Genomic DNA, 17,966 nt, shown 5'->3' on the forward strand with positions numbered 1-17,966 from the left:
ATTCTGCAAGCTTACTTTGTTAAGTAGGTTATATGTTTTCATGGCAGGTCACCTTGTGTCTCTCCTGCTGATCTCTGTTTCAGTAAAGAAAAGAGAGTGGATTATATTTACAAGACATAAGAAAGCTTACATTCTTTTAAGAAAAAGATCCTCTTTGCCGTATTAAATCTCTTAGCGTTTATAAAGAGGGTTTTGCATGTAGATGTGTGCAGATTTTACTCTGGCCTGTGCCTCAAACCCATTTGTTTCATTGATTCTACTACACAATGCACTCAGCAAACATGTCAGCTCAGGGGACTCCAGGACCATTCGAAGGACCTCAGTGGCCTCACGTTGCACCTCGTAGTACCTACTTAACAGTTGCTGTACTTATGGGCATGGTGGTGTTCTTAGCTTTCTTTGTAAATGGCATGGTTATTGTGGTCTCCCTCAAATACAAGAAGCTAAGGTCTCCATTAAACTACATACTAGTCAACCTGGCAGTGGCTGACATACTCGTCACCATGTTCGGGAGCACTGTTAGCTTTCACAATAATATTTTTGGGTTCTTCACACTGGGCAAATTAGTGTGTGAACTGGAAGGCTTCGTGGTGTCTCTAACAGGTAAGAGATGTTCCATTTGAAGGCAAGGATAAGTAGTACTAGGAGACTTAAGGACAACTTTTCATTTGGCAACAAGAACAGTACCATTTTAAGGGCATGTTCACATACAGCCACTTTCTGCGCCATCTGAATGCAGTTGTTTATGTAGCACGTGTGTTATTATGTAGTTACAAACCCTGTTTAGATGAATGGGACAGTCAAAGAAATGTCTGTAGTGAATCTTCTGCATTTAACACAGATCAAGTTTAAATAGTAAAATGTTACTTGTATTTTGTCTTATGGGTGTATTTCACAGCTAATGCTATTGCTTAGAGAGGATCTGTCAGTTCTCCAGTCAAATAGTTAATACTTATACTTCTCATAAAATCACAGTTCTGGAACATCTTTTCTTAAAACTTTGTGCTGTGGTGTTCCTCTGTTATTTCTTGTAGAAATTTAGGAATAAACGGACAACTAGATGTTACTATTTGGGGGAGTGTCTATACACAGTCTGACAGTGTCCACACTGTGCTATCCTCTGATAGGTTGAATAGTGATATTCAATTGTTAATTTGTTCATCAATTTCCAGGAGGAATAATACAGAAATGGGTCAGGGCAGAGCTCTAATAAAAAAAAAGTTCCCCAGCATTGCTATTTTATGGGGATTTCAAGTTTTCACTAAAGTAGACAAGATAGAGGTTTGACAGGACCTCTTTAAATGGAAATTGTAGGAATTGTGATCTGTTTATTTTCAAGGGAACGTGTTACACTATACATGGTGTCTTTTTTTAATTTTTATTATGCCTTTTTATTAACATTTTGTTAAATTAACAGAACAAATAACCCATCCACACACACATATATAAATCCATAACCCCCCCCCCCCATCCCAATTCCAAAAGATGCTCTTCATCTGTCACAGTCCAGTATGGTAATATCGCCGGCACATATAATAATAATTTGTACATCTGTACCTCCCACCCCCAACATAAAGTAAAGCAGCAAAATATATCACATTAGTGTCCATGGGTAAAGGGTTCAGCTCACCTCCATCCACCAAATAAACACCAACCACATAATCAAATAGAGGACCGCCAGCCAATGAGCCGTCATTACTTTTAGCATTAACAATCACACAAAGCCCAAGCTGAAATTCTCAAATTTAGCTAGAGCCCCCTCTTACTATAAGCCCCCCGTACCAGATTAAGCAGACACCTCTGCTTTCCACCTTTCCCTGTTACACACTGGGTAATCCTTCACTATCTGGTGCAGCTGGTAAAGGATGGAGATAACCCCAGACGAGCACTCCTGCCGATCTATAGGGGCAATCACTTTATTTTGATGTACAGTGCCAATGATATCGTTGTCGTGATCAGCTCGGAAGGCACAGCAGTATATACCTGTAAAAATCAGAGGTCGGCAAACCATAATCTGTCTGAAGCTGCTCATAGGATTTCAAAGCATTATTATCAAGAAGCTGATGGACTCTAGTAAGACCTTGCAGCCTCCATTCCCCCATGCCCTGCAGAGAGCTCAAGTGCGGCAGCCAGGAGGTGTCCCATATTGAGGTGTACTGCGTGAACACCTTTATGCCCTACAGGTGCCTCACCCTCAACCAAACATTATCCAGGAGGAGCACAGTGGGCAACAGCTGTCCCTAGACCTTGAACATGATGTCTAAGCTGCAGACAGCAGGTTATAGATTAGAATGAGTTGAGCAGATTGATATATAGTTTTATAGAAACAGATTTTGTAAAAAGTGTAATTTATAAATTTATATCCATGTTCATTCTGGGCTTTAAAGTCAAGGAAGTGGTCCTATCAGTGACTGACAGCTATCTGTATACACAGTCATAGAGGGAAGGCTGTCAGTCACTGATAGGACCGTCTCTTTGACTTCAAAGCCCAGAATGAGCAGGAATTGAATGAATTACAAGTTTTACTGAATCTTTTCCCACAAAACTATACATCAGTCTGATTGGTTCCTTCTGCTCTATAACATGCTGCCTGCAGCTCAGTTCAACGTGACAGATTCCCTTTAAAAATAATTTTCCCAGAAACAGTAAAATTTATTAGGGAATCTGTTATCGTAACGTGGTTGACCCATGAGCCACATATTCTGTGGATCAGTGATAAATGATTGCTGGGACACCCACAATCATAAGTAATGGGGTCCCTGATTCCCTTTGTGAATGGTTCAGTAGGGTGCATGCATGACCACTACTCTATTCCCTTCTAGGGGTCCATGAGTACAACACTTGGCTATCTCCATCAGTTCCATAGAAGTGGGGGTTCCAGCGTTCTGGGTCCCACTTATCTAATATTGATGGCCTACCCTGAGGATAAGCTTTCAACTGTGGCGTAACTAGAACTAACTGGGCTCCACAGCAAATTTTTGAAGGGCCTTCCCTTTAGAAACTTCTTTGCAACTCCTAACTCACGTGCAACCCCCACTCCTGTGGATAGTCAAGATTGAGCTCTCAGACCAGGCCTGGCAGCCGCTCCTTCTGTTGCCTACAGTGTCACTGTAAATAATGTAATTGTATAATACTGTTGAGGGGGCCCTGACAAACAAAATCCTCTTCATAAAGTCCTCCTCATAAGTTTGGGCCCCAAAGCTTTCCCCAATAGCTATGCCCCTGGCTTTCAAGATTAAAGAGTCTGTCACCTACTTTAGACATATTTAACTATCACTGTCCTGTAGGTGACATAAATAGTTAACAGATCCTACCTTTCTTTCCTTTTTCTGTGTATTTGATGGTGAATAAACAAAGTTTGAAGATATATGCAAATGAGTTGCAAGTGTCTAGGGGCGTCCCTTTCCGAATACAAGTGCCCATGTCCTCCGGAGAATGCCGTTATTGCTCCTCCCATGTTTTAATGCAAGCCAGCCCAGTGCCCTTACATCATGGACTCTGCTCTCTGAAATCCCGTGACAGTTCACGTCACTGCCGGGCCCAGGCATGCGCTCTACACTGCCCACTGTGGGCAGCTGCATTAGTAAACTGACTGTGTATGCCCGAGCCCAGCAGTGACGTGAGCTGTCGCAGGATTTCAGAGAGCAGAGTAAGGGCACTAGGCTGGATTACATTGAAACATGGGAGGAGCGATAACAGCAAATAGTGTAAGGGAAAGATTTGCACCTCCATGTTTAGGACCCACACCTGGTTTTGGCTTACTAATATTGATTCCAAATACTAACTAAAGTACTACTAAGTGAAAGTAGCCCTGGAGCTCATGCACACGGCAGAACCCTGAGTGCAGATCTATTTGTCTCCTTAGTACAGAGTCTTACAGTGCTTGTTGGTGACAAAATGTCTGTATATACAAAATCTAATGGAACATATCAGAAACCTCCTAATGCTTCTCTATGTAATGTACATGCACTATGTATGCAATGGTATTTCGTCTTTATTTATTGCCAGATTCTACAACAGAGGTTTCTCCCAGAACCTTTGCCACAAAAGTGAACCAAGACTCACCTGTTGAGCAAAATAGTTTAGTACGGAGTAAAGCTGGTCATAAATGTGGTATATGATATTTGTCAGCTGAGATACTAAGCACAGCTGGACTGTTCCAATAGTTAGCCTATAGGTAGATTTCAGTTATATAAAAATGGGATCCACAAACAAAAAAGTTTTCTCTGGCTAGCTTCAGTCACTTTAGTTTAAAGGCATCTTTTATGCCACTTTTATAGCCATGATAAACTAGTGAAATGGTAAGATATCGAGAAATTGTATGAATAGTGGGCGCTCTACAAATCCAGAAGCATTCTGTTTAGCTCATTAAAGTTTCTTACAGAGGAAGTGGAAGCCTTAGCACAGATTTTTTTTCTATTGTTCGCTTTCTCCAAAAATGCAAAATTTGGCTACTTTCAGTGTGGACAGGGAGGAATGCACTTTAACCCTTAAAATACCATTTTACTTATACACCATACACAATTTATTGGCTCTCTCGGCACCTTCACAGTCTTGGACTCTCATTGTTTATATAATCTGGACAATAACCTCTTTTACCTCGGTCACATTCTTAACACCATCTAACATAAGATGCTTTACCCTTCTAAATGCCACATATTTAAAATGCAGAGACAATTCCACCAGTGGAAGTAAAGCCCACTATAGTGCCCCAGTGATATTAAAGCCCCATAGTGTGCCCCAGTTATACTAATGCCCCCTATAGTGCTATCCAAGAAGTGCCGCGGTGCAGTATACAGACCTCTACAGGCCTGTATCCTAAGCTGCTTGCATCTCGACTCAGCGTTATTGAGCTGTCTGTGCCTGTGGCTCACAATCTACAAGGGCAGGGGAAGGTGATAGTACAGAGATGGCCAACCTGAGGCTCTCCTGCTGTTGCAAAACTACAACTCCCATCATGCCCGGACAGTCTACAGCTATGAGCCTACAGCAGGGCATAGTGGGAGTTGTAGTTTTACAACAGCTGGAGAGCCACAGGTTGGCCATGCCTGTGATAGTAGGTGAGGGTGTAAGATGCCCAGATAGTGGCATCTTAGTGCCAGTATGGTTCTTGTAGGTTTTCCTGAAGAGGTGAGTTGTCAGATTGCTCTTAAAAATTTGGATGGTGTAGAGAAGTATGATGTACTGGGGTAGTGCGTATGATGGGTGCATATAAGAAACCTTGGAGAAAACTGTGTGAGAGGAAGACAAGAGCACAAAACACTCCTCAGCATCATTGCCTATGTGAGTACATTAGAGAGATCCCTCATGAGCAAAGGAAATCAGCAGACAAATGAAGGTGCTGATAAATGAAAGCTAGTGAAGTAAGCAGTATCTTGAACACACAAACTTCACACCCAGCACATATTACCGAGACGGACACACCCACTCTAGCATCTATAAAATATTCTTCCACATCAACAGTCTCTATAGTCTTTAACTATATTAAACTAATTGGAAGATATTGAACTAATTGGGGCTAAAATCCATCTGCCATTATTCCTGATGCAACATGCCATACTATTGTATTATGTAAAGGATTGCTTAACATTTTCTGCATTTTTAGGTATTGTAGGTCTCTGGTCACTGGCGATATTAGCCTTTGAAAGGTACATAGTAATTTGTAAGCCCATGGGAGATTTCCGTTTCCAGCAGAGACATGCAGTTATGGGATGTTCCTTCACCTGGATCTGGGCTTTTTTGTGGACATCTCCACCTCTGATTGGCTGGTGCAGTTATGTTCCTGAAGGTAGGTGTGTTTTTTTAAATAGTTTTAAGGTGTTTTATGATTATCTTTTATTAAAACAACACATTTCAACAAATGGTTACAACAGCAATATTACAAAAGATATTTGTCTACCTAATTGCCCATGCTGACAAATATCATTGTGGCGGTAATGCACATTGAGGTATGTGACAAGCAAATAAGCTTTTTTTTTTTGCATTTTAGTATGAATTAACATAAAATCAGGTGAAGAAATCTGCACTTTTAGGTCACATTATTAGTATCCTTGTTGTTGTAGTTAACAAACAATGCTTTTTTTTTTTAGGTCTGGGCACATCTTGTGGACCTAACTGGTACACCGGAGGTACCAACAACAACAGCTATATCTTGGCCTTGTTTACAACTTGTTTCATGATGCCACTTACTACCATCATATTTTCATATTCCAACCTGTTACTTGCATTGAGAGCAGTAAGTATATGTTTGCTGTTGTTCACAACCTCAACCAAAAATCTATTGCATCCTTCTTCTTCTTGAGTGGATATCTCTGTCCAGTCCTCTTTAACTGCATAAGGAAGTCCACTTTTTATCTTTTAGGGAAAGAGAGTTTGTTATACACCACTGCATGTACATTGATTTTATACCACATCAGGTCTATCCTGCTTGCATTAACACAGCATTTCTTCATCTAAGAGATATTCAGGATATGTTCATATAATTTGACAAAAAAATGTTGTGTTGTTCAGGGTGTGCTCGCCTTTTTTTTTTTTCATGGACTATGTCATAGATTTTGTTGCTGTTCTTCCCCACTGGTGGAAATTGTGGCATTGAAAAATGTATGCAAAAAAATCTTGTGGACCATAAGTTCTGGTCCATGGTAGCGGAATCCATAATGGAATTCTTAGATAACCTGAACTCTGTACGCTGAAATTCAAAACACAAGTCCGCTCAACACTAATAATAATACAAAGACATATACTTCAAATTCTGAGGGCAATCCAGTCTCTTCCCCTCATTGCCCTATTAGAAATAGTAAAAAGGCAATGAGGGGCAGGGACTGAACCCCCTTTCAGAAGCATATGTCTATGGGGGCCGGGGTTGAAGTCTATGGGAAGCTGCTGTGAGGTGAATAAGCTGTTAACAGGTCTGTGATATATATACATATATATATTTATTCTCACACACACACACACACACACACACACCAGCACAAGCACTAACTCCCTGCTACACCTACATAACACACATAGGTTTAACCAGCAGTCAGCACCCTAGTGTGTCCCCCTCCCCCTCTGCGTGTAAGCGACTACATAACTGTCACACAGAATGTGCTGTCTGCTGTTGGTGTCCCTCTGGGATATGGGAATCCCAACAGCTCATAGAGTCAGTGGTCTCCCGGTCAGTGGTCTCCCGGTCAGGAGGTTAGAGCAGTGAAGCGCTGCTAACCTTGCTGGACCCTCTCTCTCACACAGTGCTCTGCTGCTGTAGCGATACTAGGCAGAGGAAGCAGTAGAGCACAACATATGAAAGGATTTGGTGGGTGGCTGCAGGGCCAAGGATGAAGGGAGACATTGTACTTCGATTGCAAAGGGGTCGGAGCCAATCAGCCTGCCTGGGCCCCTCAAACTCCCGGGCCCCATAGCAACTGCTTGGTCTGCCGCTATGGGCGGTACGCCAGTGGAACAACCCATTACCTTGACAGTAATCAAAGAGAAGTAACTGTTGTCTTTGCTCTACTATTATAGGTCGCAGCTCAACAAAAAGAATCAGAGACAACGCAGCGGGCAGAGCGGGAGGTGACTAGGATGGTTATTGCTATGGTCTTGGCATTTCTCATCTGCTGGTTACCCTATGCTGTATTTGCTATTCTGATGGCATCAAATAAAAATCTTGTTATTGATCCTACCTTAGCATCAATGCCATCATATTTCTCAAAAACAGCCACCGTCTACAACCCTGTCATCTATGTTTTTATGAACAAACAGGTTAGTAACTACACAACTGATCACTGAATTTTTAAATTATAGTAAACCATGGGTCAGCAACCTCCAATATACTCTATTTAGTTCTATGGGACTTTTTAAAAGAGCTGAGAGAGTGTGCATGTTGTAGATTTACAACCGATTTTGTGCAGGAGGTTGCTTTTCCCTGTTGTAAACCAATGGCAAAACATAAAGAGGATCTATCACCAAAAAATGCTGTACAATCTGCAGGCAGCAGGTTATAATGCAGGAAGAGTAGAGCAGACTGATATATTGTTTGTGGGAAAAGTAAAAGCTGTAATATACATATAAATACATACATTTATATCTATGCTTTTTTAGAACTTAAGACAAACCCCATGTACAGCTATCAGTGACTGACAGTTATCTACAGACGTGGACAAAATTGTTGGTACCCTTTGGTCAATGAAAGAAAAAGTCACAATGGTCACAGAAATAACTTTAATCTGACAAAAGTAATAATAAATTAAAATTCTATAAATGTTAACCAATGAAAGTCAGACATTGTTTTTCAACCATGCTTCAACAGAATTATGTAAAAAAATAAACTCATGAAACAGGCATGGACAAAAATGATGGTACCCCTAGAAAACACAGAACATAATGTGACCAAAGGGACATGTTAATTCAAGGTGTGTCCACTAATTAGCATCACAGGTGTCTACAACCTTGTAATCAGCCATTGGGCCTATATATATGGCTCCAGGTAATCACTGTGTTGTTTGGTGATATGGTGTGTACCACACTCGACATGGACCAGAGGAAGCAAAGGAAAGAGCTGTCTCAAGAGATCAGAAAGAAAATTATAGACAAGCATGTTAAAGGTAAAGGCTATAAGACCATCTCCAAGCAACTAGATGTTCCTGTGAGTACAGTTGCACATATTATTCATAAGTTTAAGATCCATGGGACTGTAGCCAACCTCCCTGGACGTGGCCGCAGGAGGAAAATTGATGACAAATCTAAGAGACGGATAATCCGAATGGTAACAAAAGAGCCTAGAAAGACTTCTAAAGAGATTCAAGGTGAACTTCATGCTCAAGGAACATCAGTGTCAGATCGCACCATCCGTCGTTGTTTGAGCCAAAGTGGACTACATGGGAGACGACCAAGGAGGACACCATTGTTGAAAACGAATCATAAAAAAGCAAGACTGGAATATGCCAAACTACATGTTGACAAGCCACAAAGCTTCTGGGAGAATGTCCTGTGGACAGATGAGACAAAAATCGAAGTTTTTGCCAAGGCACATCAGCTGTATGTTCACAGACGAAAAAATGAAGCATATCAAGAAAAGAACACTGTCCCTACTGTGAAACATGGAGGAGGCTCTGTTATGTTCTGGGGCTGCTTTGCTGCGTCTGGCACAGGGTGTCTTGAATCTGTGCAGGGTACAATGAAATCTCAAGACTATCAAGGAATTCTAGAGAGAAATGTACTAGCCAGTGTCAGAAAGCTTGGTCTCAGTCGCAGGTCATGGGTCTTGCAACAGGACAATGACCCAAAACACACCGCTAAAAACACCCAAGAATGGCTAAGAGGAAAAAATTGGACTATTCTAAAGTGGCCTTCTATGAGCCCTGACCTCAATCCTATTGAGCATCTTTGGAAGGAGCTGAAACATGCAGTCTGGAAAAGGCACCCTTCAAACCGGACACAACTGGAGCAGTTTGCTCATGAGGAGTGGGCCAAAATACCTGCTGAGAGGTGCAGATGTCTCATTGACAGTTACAGGAAGCGTTTGATTGCAGTGATTGCCTCAAAAGGTTGCGCAACAAAATATTAAGTTAGGGGTACCATCATTTTTGTCCATGCCTGTTTCATGAGTTTATTTTTTTACATAATTCTGTTGAAGCATGGTTGAAAAACAATGTCTGACTTTCATTGGTTAACATTTATAGAATTTTAATTTATTATTACTTTTGTCAGATTAAAGTTATTTCTGTGACCATTGTGACTTTTTCTTTCATTGACCAAAGGGTACCAACAATTTTGTCCACGTCTGTATGTATACACACTTACACAAAGAATGCTATAAATCACTGATAACACCTCCCCTGTGTACAACCATCAGTGACTGACAGCTATCTATGTATAAACACTTACACAGAGAATGCTATCAATCAGTGATAACACCTCCCTGTGTACAGCTATCAGTGATGACAACTATCTCTGTATACACACTTACAGAAAATGCTATCAGTCACTGATAAGTCCCCCTTTCTTTTTTTGGTAAAGGTTACATTTTGATATCTCTTCTGCAAATTATAAAGCTAGTAATGTCCTTAACACCACGAGCATTCCAATAGGAAGGTATTTAAAGAGGACCTGTCACCGCTCCTGACATGCCTGTTTTAATAGCTTCATGCATTCCCCATGTAATAATTCTGGCTCATCAATTCCTATTGCTGTATGTTGTGCCATTCCTATATTATATTTACTAGAAGTTATGAATAAATTGCTATTAGCCTTCAGTAAGGGTACAGAGGGGAGGTAACAAGTTGAGGAGGGGGGGGGTTGTACCTGCAGAGTCTGATAATGGCAGAACTGATTGGGTAGAGTCAGACTGTGCATGTACACCCCCCCAACTGGTTACCTCCCCTCGGTACCCTTACTGAAGGCTAATAGCAATTCATTCATAACTTATAGTGCAAATAATAAAGGAATGGTTCAACGGTACAACATACAGACATAAGAATAGATGCTCCAGAATTGTTATTACATGGGGAATGCATGAAACTATTAAAACAGGCAAGTCAGGAGCGGTGACAGGTCCTCTTTAAGCCCCCTAAGCACCAACCCCTGTGGAACCCAAGCCATCGAAAGCTATTCTTAAAATTGCAGGGTTTACAGTTTCTCAATGGGAATACACAAGCTAGTACCAATTGAAGACTAGTATTGATCAGTTTCTTAATATTCAGATGCACTTTTATTATGTTACACCAAGTGATTTTTTTTTAACATGCATTATAAGCAACATCACAAGTCCCATTTAAGTGCTCCACTGATGGGTCATTCTATTAGATATGTTCACTGTGCTAATGTTTTGTACTTGTGTTATAGTTTCGAGATTGCTTAACAAAACTCCTTTGTTGTGGGCGCAATCCATTTGGTGAAGATGAAACAAGCACCGCCAGTGGCCGTACGGATGTCACATCTGTATCTGAAGGAGGTGGAAACAAGGTCACACCAGCATAATGTCAATGTGCAAATTGTAGAAACCTGTAAAATTAAAGCTTGTCATCAGCACAGAACCCTTTAACATTGGCTCTGCTCACATTTCTATTGTGGTTTTTGTTATAAATGGAAACTACAGAACATTGTTGGATCCATAAAACAATAGCCCCTATAATTTTTTTTATTGCGTCCATCGGGTTCCATCATGGTCTCCATTATTTTGAAGGGAAGAATGGTATTGCATACATTGCTATTATTTCTGTCAAATATAATGGAATATGCAAGGGAGGCTCATAATGGAGACTGCGACCACTATAGACGTCCCAATGCTAACATGAAGCCTTCTCACCACTACAGCCTGGATGATTGGGAGCCTGTACATGTACTCACATGGCATATTTTCTTAGAGCCCCCAATGGCCACCAAGGTGATGTGTACTTGGTGAATATGTACTCAGTCTCTTAGCATTGTCAGGGTATTGTATGAATTTACTTCTGGTGAAATTCCATTTTATTACAAAAATGCATAAATGTTATGTTTTTATGTATCTGTAAAATATAACCTTGCATATGTTAAAGCGTACAATACATTAAAAGGTAAAAACAGATACTGTTATCTGAAGTGACATGGTATGTCCACAAAATGTTTCATTATGTAATGATAGTGATTACTGTCTTCATTAAGAAAAGCTAAATCAAGTCATAATTCATAGTCAAGAGTTTCCAAAAGAGGGGTAAAGTCACAGTGGACTGAGAACAACCTACAACACTGCATCTCAAAATGTAAGGTGGGCCTCAGAAGTGAGGCAAATCTCCCCCTGACCCCTTCCATCTGCCCCCCATCTCTGGTTTAGCAACATAAATGACTCCTTTTGTGAATATATTCATGTCCTAATTGGTTCAGCAGACATAGTTGAGCATAAATTCGGGTACTTTTGAAGAAATTTGGGCATAGACTACAACAACTGGTGAGACACTGGCATCAACATGTTCTGGTTAATGAGGCCTCAGTAGAAAAAAAGATTGCGAAGTCCTGCCCTGCAAATATATCCCAGTTAAAAAAGACAAATGTCCTCTGCTAGATGTGCTTTTCCTTTTGTCTAGTGAGAATGTGAAGTTACTTTTGAAGGCTATTTGCCTTATTCAATACAAAACATAATGGACCAAATTCACTAAATACATCTGCGCCTAGAATACGTCTAAAAAGTGGTGCAAATAATCAAATTTGGGTTTCACCATTTTTTTTTTCTCTAACTCAAAAGAAGATGGGGCTTAGCAGAACAGGGATGTGGCATCACAGAGAAGGGGTGCAGCCTAAGATGCACCAGAATTGTGCCGCAAAATTCAACTCTGTGACTGCATGTGCTGAAAAATACTCTCGAACCTGGTCCTCCAGAAACAACCACAGCTTCTCTCCTGCATACAGCCCAATGTGAAAAACTGTCCTTCCCTAAGAGTCAGATGTGCTGCTCCAGATTAAATTAGCAACTATTTCATAAATGGGTAATAAATGCAACTTTAAATGGGTTTCCAGGCCCCTAATATTCATGCACTATCCTCATCGATATCAGATTGGTGGGAGCCCAACACCCCCCTGATCAGCTGTTCCCTGCAGCCTCTGGTGAACCACTTAAAGTGCTGCAGAAATTCGTCCAAAGTGCTGGTTCTGTAGGTGGAGGCTGCAAGGAACAGCTGATCTATGGGTGTGCGGGGTCTCAGACGCCCACTAATCAGACATTCACGACCTATCCTGAGGATGTAATTAATATCAAGATGCTAGAAAAACAAAGGGGGTCATTTATTGAGACTGGCATATTGGACCTGTGCTGGTGATGGATCCACTGAAGATATGTACAGACGCAGCCCTCTACATAACTTTGGCGTATCCACTGCCATTTCTAAATCTATGCCAGCTCCCTTGCTGGCGCCGATTTAGACCATTTTCTATGCCTAAAACAGGCAACAAAATGATGATTGAGATGGCCGTCCGCTTTCCCCACCACGACCACTTTTGTAGACCTGGAGTGAGCAGGGAAGTCGCAGATTGGCGCCCCGGGGGTTAATCCGAACAGGATGCCGGATGAAATCATTCAGCCGGCATCCTGTCACAACGCCAGGGGGGTTCATGTGACCCCCCCCCCGCCCCCCCGTAACGGCGATCGCCGCAAACCGCAGGTCAATTTAGACCTGCGGTTTGCTGCACTTTTTGCAGTTTCTGACCCCTGACCGCGGGGATCAGAAACTTTAGTTTGCCTAAAATATTGATTTTGCCCCCCCTGCATGATTTTATGCCGGTGGGGTTGTGGGCGGTGGAGGCGGGCGGTGCGGCAGGCGGGATCGCGATCCCCCGCTCGCCTCCCCTTGAAAATTAATTGGTGGAGCGAGTGGTTCATTGCTGACACGCTGGTATAAACGGCTGACATCTGTGAAGATGTCAGCCGTTTAACCCTTTCCATACCGCGGTCTGTACGGACCGCTGTATGGAAAAGGTTAACTGTCAGGGTCAGGGAGCTCCCTCCCTCTCCCATCGAGGGGCTGCTGTGCCTTTGCAGCCCCCAGACAGGATGGGGTGACAGAGGTAGGGAGTTGTGGCCACAACTGAGCAGACTGGGAAGGTTCCCATGGCAACGGGACGCCTTCTCAGGCATTCTGCTGTCCATGGTGCTGAACAGATCTGTTTTAAAGGCATAAATCTGTTCAAAGTGTAAGTAAAATACAGTACAAAACACTATATAGTGAACTGTACTGTATTATACAGACATCAGATCCACTGGATCTTCAAGAACCAAGTGGGTCTGGGTCCAATTTTTTTTTAAAAAGTGAAAAAAGATTAAAAAAACACATTTATCACTGAATAAAAATTAACAAAATAAAATACACTACACATATTAGGTATCGCCGCGTCCGTAACGACCTGATCTATAAAATGGTCATGTTACTTTCCCCGCACAGTGAACGCCATAAAAATAAAAAAAATAAAAACTATGAGAAAATTGATATTTTGCCCACCTTACTTCCCAAAAAAGGTAATAAAAGTGATAAAAAAAGTCGCATGTATGCCAAAATAATACCAATCAAACCGTCATCTCATCCCGCAAAAATCATACCCTACCCAAGATAATCGCCCAAAAACGGAAAAAACTATGGCTCTCAGACTATGGAAACACTAAAACATGATTTATTAATATTTTTTTTTAAATGAAATCATTGTGTAAAACTTACATAAATAAAAATAAAGTATACATATTACGTATGGTCGCGTCCGTATCGACTGGCTCTATAAAAATATCACATGACCTAACCCCTCAGGTGACCACTGTTAAAAAAAAAAAAAAAAAAAAAAAAAACGGTGTCAAAAAAGTCTTTCACATACGTTTAACATTGCACGGCTGAGGGTTTCCCCTATCCTAAGTTGTGACACTCACCTGGAGTCGGCTAAACATCTGAACCCAAGCCAGGCCAGATGGTTGTTGTTTTTTTACCAGATTTAATTTCGTTGTCACCTATCGCCCTGGGGTTAAAAACAGTCCAGCAAAATCTGCCTTCCAAAAACCGTATGGCATTCCTTTCCTTCTGTGCCCTGCCGTGTGCCTGTACAGCAGTTTACAACCACATATGGGGTGTTTATGTAAACTACAGAATCAGGGCCATAAATAATGAGTTTTGTTTGGCTGTTAACCCTTGCTTTGTAACTGGAAAAAAAATATAAAAATGGAAAATCTGCCAAAAAAGTGAAATTTTGAAATTGTATCTCTATTTTCCATTAAATCTTGTGCAATACCTAAAGGGTTAACAAAGTTTGTAAAATCAGTTTTGAATACCTTGAGGGGTGTAGTTTCTTAGATGGGGTCACTTTTATGGAGTTTCTACTCTAGGGGTGCATCAGGGGGGCTTCATATGGGATAAAACCAGTCCAGCAAAATCTGGCTTCCAAAAACCATACGGCGCACCTTTCCCTCTACGCCCTACTGTGTGCCCGTACAGTAGTTTACGGCCACATATGGGGTGTTTCTATAAACGGCAGAGTCAGGGCAATAAAGATACAGTCTTGTTTGGCTGATTACCCTTGCTTTGTTAGTGGAAAAAATGGGTTAAAATGGAAAATTAGGCAAAAAAATGAAATTCTCAAATTTCATCCCCATTTGCCAATAACTCTTCTGCAACACCTAAAGGGTTAACGAAGTTTGTAAAATCTGTTTTGAATACCTTGAGGGGTGTAGTTTATAGAATGGGGTCATTTTTGGGCGGTTTCTATTATGTAAGCCTTGCAAAGTGACTTCAGACCTGGAGTGGTCCCTAAAAATTGGGTTTTTGTAAATTTCTGAAAAATTCCAAGATTTGCTTCTAAACTTCTAAGCCTTGTAACATCCCCAAAAAATAAAATATCATTCCCAAAATAATTCAAACATGAAGTAGACATATGGGGAATGTAAAGTCATCACAATTTTGGGGGTATTACTATGTATTACAGAAGTAGAGAAACTGAAACTTTGAAATTTGCTAATTTTTCAAATTTTTTGGCAAATTAGGTATTTTTTTATGCAAAAATATATTTTTTATTTTTTTGCTTCATTTTACCAGTGTCATGAAGTACAATATGTGACGAAAAAACAATCTCAGAATGGCCTGGATAAGTCAAAGTGTTTTAAAGTTATGAGCACTTAAAGTGACACTGGTCAGATTTGCAAAAAATGGCCAAGTCCTTAAGGTGAAATAGGGCTGAGTCCTTAAGGGGTTAATTTTCATGATGAAAAGACGTGTAAAAACTCTAAACAATAAACTGTACTATTTATACATTTGGAAGGGTTTTTGCTATGTATGCTTTCATCTTCAGTTTCAAAGTCAGCAAGTTCTTATTCAGAAATATGCAATAATTGCCATCTTCTAAGCAACTTTATCCTGGACATAATTTGCTCAGCAAAAATGTTCCATGATAACAGATTTTTTATGGTAAGTTATGTGTGAAAGGCAAAGCTTTGAACCACATAAAATGCCGTCTGTTATCCAAGCTTCGAAGAAACAACAAAACACTTCTAGGGTGAAAGAAAAATCTGATTAAAAGTGAAAGCCTGGTTTTAATCACATATTCCATTTCAAAGGGATGCATTTTTACCAATGGTACGACAAGAGACTACAGGCAAATACACTGCACATCATGCACTATAAATACGCTGTAGGTTGTGTAGTCACCTGAGACAAAATTAGGTAGTTGATTGTAAATGTCTATTTGAGCAAATTACATAATTGTATCCTATTCACTGCAATCAACTATACTGCATTTGTATATTAAGAGAGAAATACAACACTGCACTGATTGTGTAGCGCTATTGATTAACTTTAAAGGGGTTCTGTAGGTTTTTTAAACTGATGATCTATCTTCTAGATAGATCATCAGCATCTGATCGGTGGGGGTCCAACACCTGGCACCCCTGCCAATCAGCTGTTTGAGACCCAGTGACGTCAAGACTAGTATCAATGGCCTGGGCGGGGCTAAGCTCCATTCAAATGAACAGAGCTTAGTCCCGCCCAGGCCATTGATACTAGTCGTGATGTCAGTGAGCCGGGTGTCGGACCCCTCCGATCAGATGCTGATGATCTTTCCAGAGGATAGGTCATCAGTTTAATTATCAAGCCACAGCTTCAGTACAAGGCCATCCATAGTGCAGCTGTCACTTAATAGTTAAAATCATACATAAACATCCGGTTTGACGCCGTCTGCAGCCAATCACTGTGTCACGGTCCATCCCATGACAGAAGTTAGAAGATCTGAGAGACTGGCTGCACGTGAGGTTATCTGACAGTCTCTTTGTTTTCACTTGTTGCAGTGTTGTTGTTGCTAATGACCACACCTCTTGTCTCAGGTGCAGCTTGTGGTCATTGCTGATCCTCTATTTAGTCTGGACTCACACTTCATTCCAGGAGGCCTAGTTCCTGGTCATTATCCTTCTAGTGTTCCTCCCTTTCCCCTACATTGTGACATTATCAACCGCCCCAAAAAACGCCATTTGGAGTGATTATTGTATAGACAACTGTCTTAGCACGTCGCTTTCTGTTGTAACCACTAAAGTTGTACCTTCATTTATTTCTGATGTATTCTCTGAGAGTGGAGACCAAGAGTTACCTCCACATCGGGAGTATGATTGCCCCGTCAACCTTGTTCCCGGAGCTAGGTTGCCCAATTCTCGGTTGTATAATCTTTCTGAACCCAAAAGAGCAGCCATGCAAGAATATATCACCAAGAGTTTGGCTAAAGGTCATATTAGACCATCCAAATCCCCAGTGGATGCAGGGTTCTTCTTTGTTAAGAAAAAAGACGGAACTCTTAGGCCATGTTTGGACTTCCGTGAGCTTACTTGCAATACCGTCCGTGATTCTTATTGCCTTCCCTTGATCCCTGATTTGTTCAATCGGATTGTCCGTGCCAAGGTGTTCTCTAATTTAGATTGGGGGGGGGCATATTATCTGGTAAGGGTCAAGGAGGGGGACGAATGGAAGACGGCCTTTAATACCCCTGAAGGTCATTTTGAGAATATGGTCATGCCTTTTGGGTTAACCAATGCTCCATGTTTTTCAACATTTCATCAATGACATCTTTCATTATCCGGTGGGCAGGTTTGTTGTTGTGTATCTGGATGACATTCTAATTTATTCTCCTGACATGGAGACGCATCAGAATCACGTGAGACAAGTGTTACAGATCCTCAGAGAGAATAAACGGTATGCTAAGATGGCGAAGTGTGTATTTGTAGTTCCATAAGTGCAATTCCTGGGTTACCTACTCTCATCTTCAGGTTTTACTATGGATCCTTAAAAGGTCCGTGCTTTGTTGGACTGAGATCGACCCGAACATCTGAAAGTGCTTATGCGATTTTTGGGGTTCACCAACTACTAAATTCATTTTCAACTACTCGACTGTTGTTAAACCTTTGACGAACATGACTAGGAAAGGTTTGGATATCTCAGTCTGGTGTGATGCGGCATTGCAAGCCTTTTCAGCTGTGAAAAAATGTTTTGCTTCTGTTC

At 41.1% G+C, this 17,966-nt stretch overlaps 1 protein-coding gene across 1 annotated transcript; it reads left to right on the top strand.

The window, feature by feature from the left end:
• Nucleotides 1-266: 266 nt before the first annotated feature.
• LOC122932232 (pinopsin-like) lies at nucleotides 267-10,965 on the top strand. Its single transcript, XM_044286526.1, has 5 exons — nucleotides 267-603; nucleotides 5,606-5,788; nucleotides 6,090-6,235; nucleotides 7,510-7,749; nucleotides 10,831-10,965. Exons 1-5 carry the CDS (start codon nucleotides 267-269, stop codon nucleotides 10,963-10,965), a joined length of 1,041 nt encoding a protein of 346 aa, XP_044142461.1.
• Nucleotides 10,966-17,966: the final 7,001 nt, after the last annotated feature.

This window comes from Bufo gargarizans, chromosome 3 (assembly GCF_014858855.1).
Source record: "Bufo gargarizans isolate SCDJY-AF-19 chromosome 3, ASM1485885v1, whole genome shotgun sequence".
Classification (NCBI taxonomy): Eukaryota; Metazoa; Chordata; class Amphibia; order Anura; family Bufonidae; genus Bufo; species Bufo gargarizans.